Below are 16,957 nucleotides of genomic sequence, written 5' to 3' on the forward strand. Positions count from 1 at the left end.
AATAGTTCTAAACATCTTTATAATCTTTAAAATAATTTATAAAGATAATTTGTTTAAAAATATTCAATAATGTTAATTATATGACATAGTTCGGGAAACTTTCTACTTCTCTGTTTATTCATCTGAATATTCGGTGGGTTTCTTTTGACCGCCCCCTGTTGTTTTAAAGAGCCCATATTATGGGTTTTTGAAAATTCCCTTCCATGTAGTGTGTTACACAGCTCTAAGTGAAGTGAAGTATCCAGCTAAGGCTTAAATCTGTAAGAATACAGTGTTTAAAACGGTTGATTCATCTATAAAAGAGTCGACTCATAGTGCTTCAAACGAGTCGCCTTGATATCGATTCATTAGGTGTTTCGCCATGACGTACGAACGAAACCAAGTTATTCACGTGCACGCGCAAACCCGGGAGATTTCAAACCTGAGGCCCCGCCCTCTGACGCAGAAACCCAGACACACACACACACACACACACACCCACAAACACACGCACACAAACATGCTGGTCGATTGAAGTCACACTGCAGATGGACATTATCGATTCTCTACCCAGAGATGAAACATCAGCATTATAACCAAGCAGTTGGAAACTTCTGGAAACTACATGCTACAAAGAATACTTCATCTGCGTTTGTTAAAGTAAGGATCAGTAAAGATTAACTTACTAATGGACGTCAGGATGAGTTTCTTCCTCCATTTCTCAAATGTAGGTACGTACGATTAAAGTTGCCTCGTTGACTGTAGCTTGCAAATGTATTTAGTTGTGATTTGTTACTTGTAACCGAGTGTACTGTATCAAGTTAACTGGCTATATTCTCTTATCGCGTGCAAAGTCACGTTAAAAACGCGACGCGTGCTGTTTGTTTACGGAGCTCCTGGGTAGAGGTCTGCATTCCCCCAGATTTCTGCGGCGCGGGAATAAATTTCCGAATCAATCGCGGGAGCGGTCGGTAACAGGTTTAATTTGGGACGGGAGCGGGCTGTCAAGCAATATCGTGGATATTGCTATGCGAATGAGACAGAGCTTTGCCTGCCTGTGTGTCTGCTTGGCGCTTGTGTGTATGTGTTAGTGCGCGCGTATGAGAGAGAGAGAGAGAGAGAGAGAGAGAGAGAGAGAGAGAGAGAGAGAGAGAGAGCTCTGTCTGGCTGTCTCTGGACTGTTTTGCTGGGTGATTTTCGGTTATGTTCTCCCCCGCTCTTTAGCGGGATCGGGCGCGGCGGGCAGAAAACGGGGCGGTTCGGGCACCGGGACAAGAAATTCTAAATATAAGCGGGAGCGGTCGGGTTCAGGCTAAAACCTGGCAGGTGCGGGCGGAAGCGGGAGCGTTGTCGTCCAGAGGTGTGTGTGTGTGTGTGTGTGTGTGTGGCAGCTAAAATCCACGCCTACACTATGGAGCGCGTATGAACTGTGATTACTTTTATATTGCTGATTAGCTATTGGGCATTTCATTCTCTGACTGAAGGCAGTCGACCAATCGTGACAGACTGTCATCGGTCCAATCAGCGCAGATTAGCTTCGCGCTAAGGAGGGGTTTGGGAACAAATGAATCACTGGACGATTCATACAGGAGTCGCTGGGATAATTAGGTAAAAATAAATGCAGATTATAAGACCATGAAAGTGTTTTTTGACTTTGCATGCATATTAAACTGTTGTTGGAGACCCTTACAACCAAGATATGACCCTATTTCATGTATAATATGGGCTCTTTAAAGAATATCACAACGACGAACACGTCAAGTATAAAAGCCTCATCTGTTTCGTGAAGTGCGACCACGTAGTCAGCGAAGGACCACGAAAGTATAAATCAGGCTTAAGACTTTTCTGTGTTCATATTGATTTTTAACAGTTAATCAGATAAACCTTGTATCTATTTCTGAGAAATCCAAGAAATATGTGCAAGAAGATGTATCAAAAAACTTGACAATATAGAAAAAAAAAAAAAAAACTGTCTAAATTACCCCCTGAAAGGCTGCGTCTGAACATACAGTATGTGTTTCTACCCATTACACAACACAGACAATCGTGCGCCGTGTGTTCAACCACTTCTGCCATCTCATATTCTGCTGTTTGCCTGCGCAGGCACCATCTAGTCCACCGCTGATCCTCTCTGGGCAAACCTAATATGGATACTTTCCCCTTTATCCTTCTCCGTTTTCAGTATCTTCCCCTAAACCGGTCTGCTGGCGCTGAGTGGACAGGTTACTGAGGACAGAGCCTTTCTACAACAAATTATTGCATCTTTCTGCTACGCTCTTTCTCTCTTTTTTCTCTCTCTCTCTAACTCTTGCTCTCCACTTGCCCCTCATTTCACATTCTTTCTGTTGCACTTTTTTCTGATGAGCTGGCTAATGCAAAAACCCTGAATGTGAGCACATTAAAGGGGAAATATTATGAATTTTTGAATTTTTCTGTGTTTAATTGCTACAATCGGGTCCTCGGTGCATCAACTAATTCGGAATATATGAAAAAGGACTACAGAGTTACTTAAAGTTACTTTAAAAAGTTTTTTTCTGCAAGCATCTATAGGGAAAAAAAGAGTACTGTTCAGATATCTGATTCCCAGTGATGTAGAGGGATCATGTTATAGGTTACTTGTGTATACAATATATATTAGTCAGAACCAAAGTCAAAACTGGAAATAATATTAGAAAATAACTTAAGATCATAGTGCAAAATTTGAAATATATGAATTAAATATGTTAGGAAATAATATTTGTGCAGTCTTATATAGCCTCTTGTGTGTTTGACACTCCACCTATCGGACATTTAAGGTACTGCACATAAAATTCGGTGGCTGATTTAAACGTGGAAACCCTGGAAATATATGTCCGTAAGTGCACTATTTTGATTGAACACTGAACAGTAATCGTATGTTCAAGTCATTCGTCTATTAGATTGATTATTCCTGCATTTTGTTGCAGCCTACAGACGTGTTCATAATGACTGAAACGCTTGAGTGGTGTAACAAACATGCTGATTTGCAAACATTTGATACAAATTGTGTTTCATGTATTATATAAAAAGGAACTACACTCACCGGCCACTTTATTAGGTACACCTTACTAGTACCAGGTTGGACCCCCTCTGCCTTCAGAACTGCATTAATCCTATGCGGCATAGATTCAACAAGGCACTGGGATTATTCCTCAGAGATTTTGGTCCATATTGACATGATAGCATCACACAGTTGCTGCAGATTTGTCAGCTACACATCCATGATGTGCATCTCCCGTTCGACCAAATCTATGGTACTCTATTGAATTGAGTTCTGGTGACTGTGAAGGCCATTTCAGTACAGTGAACTCACTGTCATGTTCAAGAAACCAGTCTAAGGTGATTTGCGCTTTATGACATGGCGTGTTATTCTGCTGGAAGTAGTCTTTAGAAGATGGAGACACTGTGGTCATAAAGTAACTGGCCATTCTCCTCTGACCTCTGGTATCATAAAGGCTTTTGTGCCCACAGAACTGCCGCTCACTGTATATTTTCTCTCGGACCATTCTCTGTAAAGCCCAGAGATGGTTGTGCATGAAAATCCAAGAATATCAGCAGTTTCTGAAATACTCAGTCAAGCCCATCTGGCACTAACAACCACGCCACATTCAAAGTCACTTAAATCCGTGGTCCCCAACCACCGGGCCAAACAATTGGTACCAGGCCACATAAGAAATCATAAATTATTTCTGTAGAAAATATTCCCCCCACGACTTGGTTTCTTCCACTCACCTCCGCCATCTCACGTGAAATGGACTATGCCAAAATCCCCCACGGAGCGGGAAGAAAGATCGATAGAATACAGCTCAGTGGTGGTTGTTGATAGTTTAAAGTTATAAAACAGGGATTATAGAGTCCAAGTCAGCTGAGCATTTAAGGACTGTAAGTACCCGAAATCATTGCGATATGTATCTAAATGGAGTTTCACATAATCATACTCATTAGGGCTGTAACATGCCAATGCATACATTTAATTCGGCTATACGGTTGTATTATTGTTAATATGTTCGTCAGTTGAGATGTTTGGCACAGATCTTATGTATTTGATGCAAATAAACCTTGTTTGAAACATAATCAGACCGTGATGGTGCAACTAGCGCATGCGCACTGAGTTGTTCATGATTAACCTGGATGCACGAGCTGTGTTCACGTGAAGACACCCCCACACCGGTCCGTTGTAAAATTGACAAACGTTGACCAGTCCGTGGTGATAAAAAGGTTGGGGACCACTGAATTAAATCACCTTTCTTCCTCATTCTGATGCTCGGTTTGAACTGCAGCAGAACATTTTCACCATGTTTATAAGCCTAAATGCATTGAGTTGCTGCCATGTGATTGGCTGATTAGAAATTTACATTAAAAAGCAGTTGGACAGGTGTACCAGTGAGTGTATGTACATCTGTAAAACCAGAAAATGCAATTGGTTGGGACGGAATAATACTAAATACAATTTTAATGAAGAAGAAATATTAAGTGAAGCATAAGTATATATTAATTATGTAGTTTGTATTTATTTTAGCGCTGTCAAAATTAACGCGTTAACGCATGCGATTAATTTTAAATAATTAACGCGTTAAAAAAATTAACTCAACGCAGTTCAGGTTTTTTTTTACTTCCTGTTGTGGTGGACGTGTGTTTAACATGCAATAAATGTGGATAAGACCAAGGAAGCACTTTTTGAAGGCAAGTTCCAGTATAAAACAATTAGTTGCATCACAAGTTATCCAGAGTTTCATGCAATTTCGGGTGTTTCATTTTTAACTTTCGACATCTGTTGTAAGTTGATACCGCATGGCGAACAGAAAGAAAATCCTCCGCATTTCGTGACTCGGTGTTCCATTAAGGTAAAGTTCCTTTTAAGGCTACACGGTAGAATTTTAATAAGAGTGTTATCTTAATCATATTAAAACCGGAGTATTGGTGTCTTATGTAAATGTACTCAGAACGTCTGGTGAAGTCGCGAGCTGTCAAAGACAGGGCATTACTCTGCCTTTCAGCATGAGCCCTCCAAGTTTAGCGTGTTTCCTCATTAAACGCAACGAAAGCGTATGCTTCGCGTTGTTGTGTCAGAATCCTTGTGAAATACAGTAATACTTTAGGACGCTTAGTTTAGGACACTTAGCAAATTTGATGAACGTGATCATGCGTGTTGATTCTGAGGGGAGTCGCTCCAGTATGGAAGGCCGTTGGGGCCAAAACGTCTGCAGCGCGTTGTGTGTGTCTGTGTGTGTGTCTGTGTCAGGCCCGTTGAGGGGTGTCAGGGGTGGAGTGAACGACGTATCTGAGAAGGGGTGAGAGGGGTGTGCAATGTATTTAACGACTGGTTTGCAAGAAATTATCATTCATTTGCGGGCATTTGGGAGTCTCTGTGCACTTGCGGGATACTCCTAGTCTTAGCAACTGGATGAATGTAAAGAAGGATTAAGCAAAATTGTTTCTGCTCTATAACTAATGTTCTCAACTCACAGCAATAACACTTTACAATGAGTGCAACAGTTTGTATTCTATAGTTTATTATTATAATTTTTCATTTTCCATATCTGCAATTCCTGTATTTTGGCATTTTTTGCAGTCCACTTAGAATCCAACATGGAAATCAATGTTTTCTTTACTGGCATTGGTTGTTTTGAAATTTAAATGTCATTAACATGCCTGTGTTTTAATTTCAGTAATAAATATGGCTGTCAAGCCAGGATCTTGATGGTTTATTGTGGGTATGTTGTTTACATGAAGAAATCTGTGTTACAAGTTAAACAAAAGTTTTATTAAAAAATAATATTTTGAATTTAAATATTTTTTTCATTTGTTTACATTAATTTTACATTTAAATAGGCAAAATTACAAGTTTGAGTATTTTAAATGCGATTAATCGCGATTAATTTTTTTAAAAAGGTGCGATTAATTAGTTAATTTTTTTAATCGATTAACAGCACTAATTTATTTATATATATTTTTGCAACACCTCAAATGATTTTAAATGTATAATCTTCTTTTCATAAAGTGAGTGCATATAATAAACAGTCTGTGGCGTATTTTAAACTGAAACTTCACAGGGACACCAGAGATCACTTTTACATCTTATAAAAAGGGGTATAACGTGTCCACCTTTTAAAGAGGAAGTAGCAGGTTGGCGCGGCCAGAGCGAGAAATATCCGCATCCTGCCCACACTCTTCCCCTTTCCAGATTACAGAAAGAGCCCAGCACACGCCACAGGCCCCCAGGCTGGGCAGAACTCAGCATGTGGCCCCCCGCCGCTGCTTCTTCATAATTAACACCTGAGTGGGAGGCAGGGGCGAGCGCTCCGATTACCTGCTGGGACGAGAGAGCAGCCACTGAACAGGAAAAACAAGCTGCAAACCACAGCACCTGTTCCCTTTTTAGGACCATAATTCCCTCTTCTCAGCTTTTCTCGCTCGACATACTGTATGATCATTACTTGGAGAGATCGGCAGACAGTTGTGGCACTTAAGGATGGCACGTTTAGGTGCAAAAAAACAGCAGGATAGAGAAGTCATCTGATTTTTTCCTTTTATTTATTTATTACTTTTTTCATACATACAGTGCGCTGCATAATTGAGTATGTCTCTCACAGATCGCTCTTTTAAATAATTACTTTCTATAGGATGCCATTGAAGATATTTACAGTATGTGTACAGTGCTCAGCATAATTGAGTACACCTCATTTTAAAAATGAATATTTTCATCCATTTCTCAGTGAATATAGTCAATGTATTTGGTGCATTTAAACAAAACAGATTTATTAAGCAGATTTATTTATTAAATAATAATTTAGCACCAAGTGAAGTTTCATAAACTAATTTTGAGAGGAGCACGTGATATGATTGTGCACCGCTGGCCACTCATCCGTAATCAGTAATAATCCAGTCAGAATGATCCTAGCTTAATATAAATGGATCACTTTCTCCTTATTGCACTATCTTCGTTTTGGAAGAATCCCCCCTTCCACCCCATCTCCTCCTTTTTCTCCCCTTCTAAAGGGAGAGCGATCGAGACCTACCTGATCTCAGTTCTCCTGATATGCTTCTAGACCGGGCGGGAGCCCTGGGCTCAAATATCTCCGAGCTCAGGGTTCTCTCCCAGGACAGCATGCCAAACCTGCTATAAGTGCCAAGCATATCTAAGTGGGAACTCTTGAAACATATTTAGAAATTGAAAGATAATACAATTAAATTCAAGCTAAATATGGCAACAAAAAACATATAAAAAAAAAACTATCTACACAACTTTAACTAAATTAAATTAATTAATTTATTTATTCTTTGCTTCTCTTGCATTTTTCCTCTTTTTTAAATTTGTATTTAATATTTTTCCATAACATACATTTGGGTGTACTAGTTTTTGGACCATTATTGTAAGTTATTTTGTTAGATAAGCTCCAGATTTGGCTTTAGTACTGACTAATCTAATGTAAAAGCAAAAATATAATATTTTATAGCTTCCTATTATAATATGAGTTTAAAAGATTTGTGAGGGGTGTACTTATATGTTGAGCACTGTATCTACAATAGATTAATCAGAACCAAAGCCAAAACTGGAATTAATCTAACAAAATAACTTTTAATAAATAAAGATCATGGTGCAAAATTTAGTACACCCCAATAAATATGTTTAGATGCAATACTAAATAAAACGTTGATAAAGAAGAAAAGTCAAGAAGAGAAGCATATATGATCAATATCACACTCGTAGCAGTGTGATATGGCTGTATATCGGCACTGGTGGGAGGCGTGGGTTATACATGATATACCGATATATTTCCCATACGCCATTAGCGTTCCTCATCGCTGTGCTGTGCAGCACATACCTGTGCATTTTACGAAAATAATGCACACCCTCCAGCCAATCAGAATCTTTTTTTTTGTTTGTTTTTTGTTTCTCAGATTTTAATAATAATTATACTAATAATAATTGCAGTGTTTTTTATTTTGTAGTGTAGTTTGTGTTAGTGTTGTGTATTTGTAGTGTTCTTCATGTTTCTGCATTTTAACTTAGTTGTACTTTGCGCAAAGAAAAAAGTAATAATAATAATAATAATAATAGTATTACAATAATAATAATCATAATATGATAATAATAAAAATACATTATTATGGTGGTATCATCGTTATAATTTTTGTGCTCTTACAAAAAAAAAAAAAAAAAAAAACTAAGTAAACACAGAAAATCAACTTAAAAAGACACAAAACCCTTAAGGGAAAGCTCTACCACAGTGCTTCACCATGTGCCCTCTTTGGAACCCTGCAAATTTGTAATGCATTAAAACACAAACGCAAGTCTTTTTTTTTTTTTTTTTTTACTTCTTTTAAAACTGCAAGGTGATTGCTCCAGGCAGTACTAAGTCTTTATCTGCATTACAGTGCGTCTCTCTCTCTTTCTCTCTCTCTTCTGTATTCATGAGTACCTTAAGCGCATGACACCTTTTGAAACACACTCCTCTGTATCTTCAGCTAAGCTCTCTGTAGTGTCTCGCGCTGCTCACTGGGCTTCTTATCTGCCTGCTCTGCTTTAGCCATCCAAGAACAGCCTGTGATTCTCCAGCAGGTCTTTCTTCTCGCTGCAGTGATTGAGATTATGCACGCTTTCTCTATCTGAGTCCCTAGCTCGTCTGCCCCCTTTTTTATAAATTTTTTTCTCGCTGACTCAGTGCTTCTGTTTGCAGCGACTGTGACAATGTTATTGTCCCCGGCATCGATCGTCTGGGCTCTCGCTAATTCAATTAACTAAACTTAATCATAAGGTCTCGCTCTTTGCTGTGTATATTGCTTGTTGCTATAGCAATTGGTGCTCCAAATCTGTTTACGGACACCGAAATGATGTTTTTGTGAGCTTTGAGAATGAAATCTCAGTTGAGTGACTTTGAAACCGAAGCTGGTTAAACCTGTAGATATTTTGAGTCACCAAACTAGCTGTGCTCTAAACAATTAAGTAGAAATACTCTATTTTCTAAATAATAAGTGACATCTGATCAGTGTTGGGTAAAGTTACTTTTAAAAGTAATATATTACAATCTTAAGCCTAAACTGGATATACTAAATCTGTTCATCTGGAGCAGTCTTATAGTAAATAAACAGATGAAATGGTCAGTTGTATTATTTTTGCTTTTTTTATTATTAATTATTGTTATTTACAAAGTATATAATAGCATACACAAATTAATAGCTATTATAAAGGCATTGAATCAAGTCTTATTAACCTTTTTCACCGTATAATTTAAACATTGTGACTAAAGAGCAGAACATCAATCTCTCATTTAGATTTCTTGTTTGATTACAATAAATAAAAGGTGTCGCTTTAAAAAAGAACAGATCTAATGTTATAACAAATGCATTTGATTGCTTTCCTATTTGTTTATGCTCATTAAGGACAAAATTTGTTATGTTTAAAAGAAAACCCACCAAGATCGACATTTTTAGATGTTATTATTATTATTTTATTATTATTATTATTATGAGTAAATGTCAGTTCAAAAATGTGCCCAAAACCCAGAGTGTCCAGTTTCACTCTGCTTCAGGTCGTGTGTACAGAATCTATTTGGGAAACAGCGTCAATTTATAAATATGGAACACGTCTGACAGTCACGCACAGCTATATGAACTGACTATTTTGAGGATTGCATAGAAGGGAAAAGGGTGCCTGTAATGGAAGATACAATATTTTAAAGATTTATTTCAAAGTATTTTCATGCCTAAACAAAATGAAAGCAAAGAAAAGATTCACATGTATAGTAGTTTGGCCGTGGTCTTTGAATTGTGCACATTTACTTGTTGAACACTACAAGAAATCCACACGCGATAGTTCACCTTAATACCTGCTCAAACGGACGGCGGCCTTAGCGTCCTAGGCTAACTACACTGTGCTCATGTTCAGACATGTGCATATGGTAAATAAAATAAAGCAATCGACGTGTGCGAGAATTAATATTAATATAAGTGGTATGGTGGCTTTACATGTTTCATAACATGGCTAATATGGGTAACTAAAAATCACGCCTGAATTATTTGGCTGTGTAATGCTTTATATACTGATCATTATTAAATATATATATATATATATATATATATATATATATATATATATATATATATATATATATATATATATATATATATATATATATATATTAAACTAAGATACAAAAACATATTAATCAATTTACACAATGAATCTGTATAATTACATTTATATATTAGACTTACCAACTTTCTTCCACATGCAGGGTTTGAAATGGCGTCTGTATGTGGTCTGCTTGAATCAAAGGGACGTCTGCACGTTAATGGAAGTGTGGCCTGGTTAACGCTTAAAGAGTTGCCCTTGCAACGATATAAAATGACACCAACTCTTAATCAAAACTGACGCTGCCGGTGTTAAACTCAATCTGTGTAGCGTTGACCCAACACTTTATTTTACCACTTTGCTGTAACACCCGTAAATTAACACTGGTAAATTTGCGGTTAGTTATTTTAAATTCAAACTGGCAGTTTATGTATAAGGATAGCGCGTCTTTAAAAATTATTATTATTATGTATAAATGTCTGTTCAAACACATGCCCAAAACCCATTTATATATATATATATATATATATATATATATATATATATATATATATATATATATATATATATATATATATATAAATGGATTTTGGGCATGTGTTTGAACAGACATTTATACATAATAATAATAATTTTTAAAGACGCGCTATCCTTATACATATATGTGTGTGTGTGTGTGTGTGTGTGTGTGTGTGTGTGTGTGTGTGTGTGTGTGTGTGCGTGTGTGTGTGTATACATACTACCAATAATAAAGGGTTAAAAGTGGTTTGTCAGAACAGCACCTGACCTGTAAGCAAATGTACTTGTCATTATGAATTTTTCAAATTAATATTTTTGTAATTTAGCATCAATAAACTGACAACAAAGGATTTGATGATGTTTAAGACTCTTAACATATTGAGTGAAGTGTGTCAAGAATACTCTAATTTTTCCAAAAAAAAATTCTGTTATTATTATTATTATTATTATTATTTAATACTAAATTAATTAATTAATACTAAATAATTACACTTTTTCAATACAAATGTTTTTCATATTTGACCCAATATTGAGTAACAAAATCCAGCATTTTTAGAGGATAAAAATGTACACTACATAATTTTTTTGCAATAAATATATTTATTTAAATGTAATAAATACATGTATTAATATGGAATAATAAATATAATGAATGTCTAAATCAAAAAAATAAATAAAAATACATAGACAAATGTGACTTTTTTGTAACGTGCTAGAAAAAGAATTGGTAAAGTATAATGTACAAAAAAAATGTATGGATTGTCAAGTTCAAATGTATATGAAATGGAAATGATAAATTGTTAATAAAAATAGCATGTTCACACACATTATCCAGCAAAACCTGCCGAAAGCAGTGCCTCAGTACAGTGTCAGGTGTCTCTGTCACACTCAGCATGCATGACTATCACACAGCTTTGTTCGGCTTGATTTGCACAGTGCTGATGATATCATTTTGTTCATCTGCCTCTGTCTCCATAGTGATTGTGGTATTGTTTGCGGCCCTGCGGCGACAAAAGAAAAAGGAGCCCCTGATCATCTCAAAAGAAGACGTTCGCGACAACGTGGTGTCCTACAACGATGAGGGCGGCGGAGAGGAGGACACACAGGCCTTCGACATCGGAACTCTGCGCAACCCCGAAGTCATTGACACCAACAAACTCCGACGGGACATCATGCCCGAAATGCTGTTCCCTTACCGACGCACATCTCCCCTAAAAGACAACACGGATGTCAGAGACTTCATCAACGGACGGCTGCAAGAAAACGACTTGGACCCAACAGCACCTCCTTATGACTCCTTGGCTACGTACGCCTACGAAGGCAACGGATCCTTGGCGGAGTCGCTCAGCTCTCTCGAATCCGCCGCCACTGAAGGCGACCAAGAGTTCGATTATTTGAGTCACTGGGGTCCACAGTTCAAAAAACTGGCGGATATGTATATAGGGCAGGAATCCCAGAGAGAGACTTAAAGCGGATATGCAACACAGCACACTTAAATATATCTCAGAGCACTAAATTAACACACACACACTGAAATCTCCTTCTGTTCTCTGCTGTGTATCGCATATGAAGACTTGAAGATCAAGCTGGACTACTGGGAACTCTTTACGTAAGCTGTGTCCGAAACCTCTCGCTTGTATACTAATCCCTATATAGTGTATGTCCATTGAGTGGACTATATCAGGAAAGTGGAAATGATTTCAGATGATGTAAATAGTGTGGGCCAGAAAAGAGTCTGTCGCGAATAATTATCACATGGGCGTTATTATTTTGCTTCATGAATCAAACGTCACTGTTCATTTGTAACTTTTGTGTGGTAATTTGTTACTTTAATATATTATTTGATAACAAAGAGAACTAAAACATACCTGCTTGCCATAATTATTTACTTTTTGATTATCTTTTAAAATAAAAAGACTACTTTGAGATGTATTTATATGTAAAACATGTAAATGTAACATAGTATATAAGTATAATATAAAATTTTACCTCAAATAATAATGGAAGTAGCTATTGACAAGAATTAACCTGATCTTATGATGTCAATAGTTTTAGCCAAGTGGCCAATTCATACAAATAAATACAAGTTCGTTCTTATGAAAATATTAAAGGTGCTGTTATGTAAGTTTTTGCCTCTTCTAAAGCATAAAAATACTATAATATGTTTGCTAGGTAAACAATCTTCAGATATTCGACTTTGAAAATGTGCGCTTTGCACTGGAATGCTGTCTTTGTTTTGGTCTCTTTAACCCACCCAATGCCAGTTTAGGGTGCTTTCACATCTGTAGTTCGCTTTATTTGGTCCTGACCAACGGCAATAAATGATACATTGTAGCATTTTCTGCCCTCTTTGGGTCGTTTTCACATCACACTGCTGGCTTTGGTCCGAACCAGATGAAAAGAATTCAAATGCAGTCATCTGACAAAATCCACATCAATCATTGGCCAGATTTTGTTGAACATAATTCGTAAACTGCTTATCGATTGGTCAGAATTCACGTGCAAGTAAACAAACTGGCAAACACAAAAATGTTGCTTTTGACTATAGAAGGACAACTGCGCTGACTGATTGTATCCCTGGTCAAAGTATACTATATAGTTTGCATACATTACTTTAGACAAACGATACATTTCGAGAATGAAGCACGGCCGCGGGTGGAAAACAATATTTTAATGCATCGCACGACACTTCAGGAGGAGGCGTGAATTAATTTAGCTAAACTGCGACATGGTCATCTTGCGGAAATATTGCCAACGATCCAACGATCCTTTTCCCTTGCTGTCAACAAATATTTTTCCTCCAAATCCCATAATTCACAGCGTATCGGCCTATGGCCACTGGATTAGTCCAAAAGGTGCAGTACTTTTTGCGGTTGGGTCTGTTTTAGTACGGGACATATTCTCAAAACAAACGCACCGCTCCAGGGTTCATTTGAAAGAAGCTTCTGCTTGAAGAGGTGGTCTCAGTATGCTTTTTTGGTCCGCTTTTGGTGCGCACTCGAGTCTGATTGCTGCATTCACACCTGCCCAAACAAACCGCACCAAGAGGGAAAACAAACTCTAGTATGATTCAACCGAACTAAATAAGGCAGGTGTGAAAGCACCCTTAGATTGGGTGAAGATTTCATTCATTAGGCGACGCAGTGGCGCAGTGGGTAGCATGTTCACCTCACAGCAAGAAGGTCGCTGGTTCAAGCCTCGACTCAGTTGCCGTTTCTGTGTGGAGTTTGCATGTTCTCCCTGCGTTAGCGTGGGTTTGCTCCGGTTTCCCCCACAGTCCAAAGACATGCGGTATAGGTGGATTGTTTAGGCTAAATTGTCCATAGTGTATGAGTGTGTGTGTGAATGAGTGTATGTGAATGTTTCCCAGAGATGGGTTGCGGCTGGAAGGGCATCTGCTGCGTAAAAACTTGCTGGATAAGTTGGCGGTTCATTCCGCTGTGGCGACCCCGGATTAATAAAGGGACTAAGCCAACAAGAAAATTAATGAATGATTGAATTTCATCCATTCAGTCAGAAAGGCTCTCAAAGTATGCGCCCAGGACCGAAATGTGATCTCCGGTGGACAGTAGCAGACTCCGAAATGAGACGCAGATTCCATATGAGATTATTAAATAGCAAATACTATAAATATTATTAGCATAAACATTAGGTGAGCAGGCTACATTGTAACTTTGTGACCTAACAATACGCTACGTGAGGAGATTTGCAGTGATGAGCAGTGGCTGTTTGCACAAGACGAAAAAAAAAAACAGACAGAAGTTTAATTACAGCTATTCAGAAGCACAGAATATGCACTCACTCACTAAATGGTAAGGTTTATAATCTAGTTAATGCAAATTAAACCTCTTTAACATTATTAGATGTACATGCTGAATCACTGATATGTGTTGGTTTTGAGTCACAGTTCTGAAGTTCAATTTCAAATAGTTTATTTTATTTTCAAGATCTGACGTGAACTATCTGCAGCTGCTTTCAGTAGTATGGCAATAAATGTCATGTAAAATGGCATTCAAATATTGTTAGCATTTAACACTGAGGTGTACCTGAGGTTATCATTGTCAGTTCTTTGTTGTTCAGCTGCAAGAAATAGACACCATTCTAAAATATATTTCAAGGTATTGGTTAGGACAAAAAAAAAAAAACTTTTTAAACGAAAAATATAAATTCTACTGTGTGCCGTTGCTTTTATAAAGAAAACAATTTAAATCAGCCTTAAATCAGCATTTAGGCTCAATAGCTGGGCACACTCCTGTTGGTTTTCAATCTGGCAACCTGCGCTTGTGTTTGTTGTGATCCAGGAATGCAATACCTAATCCAACCACTGGGTGTCAAACTTACATACTGCACCTTTAATTTTTATTTAAAGAAGGCATACCACCAAACAACTCGAGCCACCCCTAATTCAGAGATGAGCAAATCATACTAAAATGTATGAATGAGATGTACTAATTAACATGAATCAGCCACTTTCAAAACAAAAATAATAATAATAAATAAATAAAAGATTTGCTGTAAGATTGCATTGGAATTTACACCATTTTTTTATTTTTATTTATTTTACCTTATGTAATCCTGGCTTGAATTATGAGAAAAATTGCTTCTTCTGACTTCCACATCAGCTATGTTTCTTTCTTTTTCACTCTTTCGCTGCCTTATTTTGGATTTCCAATGAGTGTACTTTGCATATAAACGCAAAATCAGAGTGGATTGTGGGTAAAAAGTAGTAAATAAATATAGGGAATGCAGACACCACTACAAAATTGCTGACATCCTATATAGTGCACTATATAGTGGATAGGGAGCATTTTCGGACACAGCTTTGGACATTCTCTCTATTTCTACTTTAACTTTTGTCCTCTTCTTCTGGTCTCTCGCTCTCTCTCTTTTCCCCCCTCCCTAAAAGAATCAGTAAAGATGCCTTTTAAGATTAGGGATTTGTTGTAATCAATGGTGTGGACAATGTGTTTTATAACCAAGGTGAGTGATAGTAGCTTTCTACACTATCGATGTTTATGGCTAAAAAAACGGACAAAAATAATAATAAAAAAAATAACTGAAGCTTAGCTTTTATCGCAGACCAAGTCTAAAATAGGTGCAGTATGTGTATAATATGTTTTACAAGTATGATCATTATGTAAACTACTTGATATCTCTGTTTAAGAGGCAGTTTTCCTGTGGAAGGTTTACAGTATATGGGTTCTGTCAAACTGTGGATTCATTTCAGAACATAGACTTAGAGGTGTATGATGAATTGTGTACTTGTAGAATATCGGTCATTCTGTTCATGTTGTTTGAATGCTGTCGCATTGTTTTATACAGTATTTATATTTTTATACTTATTTTGATAATAAAGTTTTTAAAATCTTTTCTCTTCATGCTTTGTTTGGCCTTTCAAGCTGCTCTGGATTAAACATTTATTATGGTTTTCACAAATTTCTAAAGGCACTCTGCCATACACTCATATGCATTTACATTGCATTTGCTGGGACATTCCAAAGACTTTAATTGCTTATATATATATATATATATATATATATATATATATATATATATATATATATATATATATATATATATATATATATATATATATATATATATATTTACTGACCAAATCATATATTGTATCACCAACCCTAAGACGTCATATTATACATTAGGGGTAATATCATGACATTTTTTATATATATATATATATATAAACTTTCAGGTTTGCAAAGTTACTGATCACAAAGTCAAACTGAGGCATTAGAAATTTACTGTTTTTATCTTTAATAACGATTAATATTATTTAATTATTTTTTTTATTTCTATTAATCAATAAACTCAGAAAATGAGAAAACCTATTTCAAGTTTATTTCAAATGTATCTTTTTATTTGTATTTGTATCTAACAAATAAACAAATAAAAAAATAAATGAGTGAATAAATAAATAAAAAAAGAATAAATGTATGAATGAATGAATGAATGAATGAACAAATAAATGAATGAATGAATAAACAAACAAATAATAAATAAGCAAATTACCAAACAAAATTATAAATTAATAAATATGTAAATAAATGAGTAAATGAATGAATGAATGATTAATGAACGAACAAACAAACAAACAAACAAATAAAACATAAATAAATAAATGACTAAACAAATAAATAATGAATGAATGAATGAATGAATGAATGAATGAATGAACGAATGAAGGAACTAACAAAAGAACGAAGGAACGAACAAACAAATAAAAATGAATGAATAAACGAGTAAAGAAATAAACAAATAAATAAATAAGCAAAAGAACACATTGATAAATAAATATGTAAATAAATGAGTAATTAAATAAATATATAATGAAAGGATGAATGAATA

General features: G+C 36.2%; 1 protein-coding gene across 2 annotated transcripts in view; it reads left to right on the forward strand.

Moving 5' to 3' along the window:
- Nucleotides 1-15,960, forward strand: part of cdh10b (cadherin 10, type 2b (T2-cadherin)) — a 113,877-nt gene extending 97,917 nt beyond the window's left edge. For both annotated transcript variants that reach the window (XM_087276890.1, XM_087276891.1), the window contains exon 12: nucleotides 11,570-15,960. In XM_087276890.1, the coding sequence (XP_087133016.1) occupies nucleotides 11,570-12,060 (491 nt within the window). In that variant the 3' untranslated portion in view covers nucleotides 12,061-15,960. The remainder of the gene's footprint in view (nucleotides 1-11,569) is intronic.
- The last annotated feature ends 997 nt before the right edge of the window (nucleotides 15,961-16,957 follow it).

The sequence above is a fragment of the Danio rerio genome, chromosome 12, assembly GCF_052040795.2.
Source record: "Danio rerio strain M-AB ecotype USA chromosome 12, GRCz13ab, whole genome shotgun sequence".
Classification (NCBI taxonomy): Eukaryota; Metazoa; Chordata; class Actinopteri; order Cypriniformes; family Danionidae; genus Danio; species Danio rerio.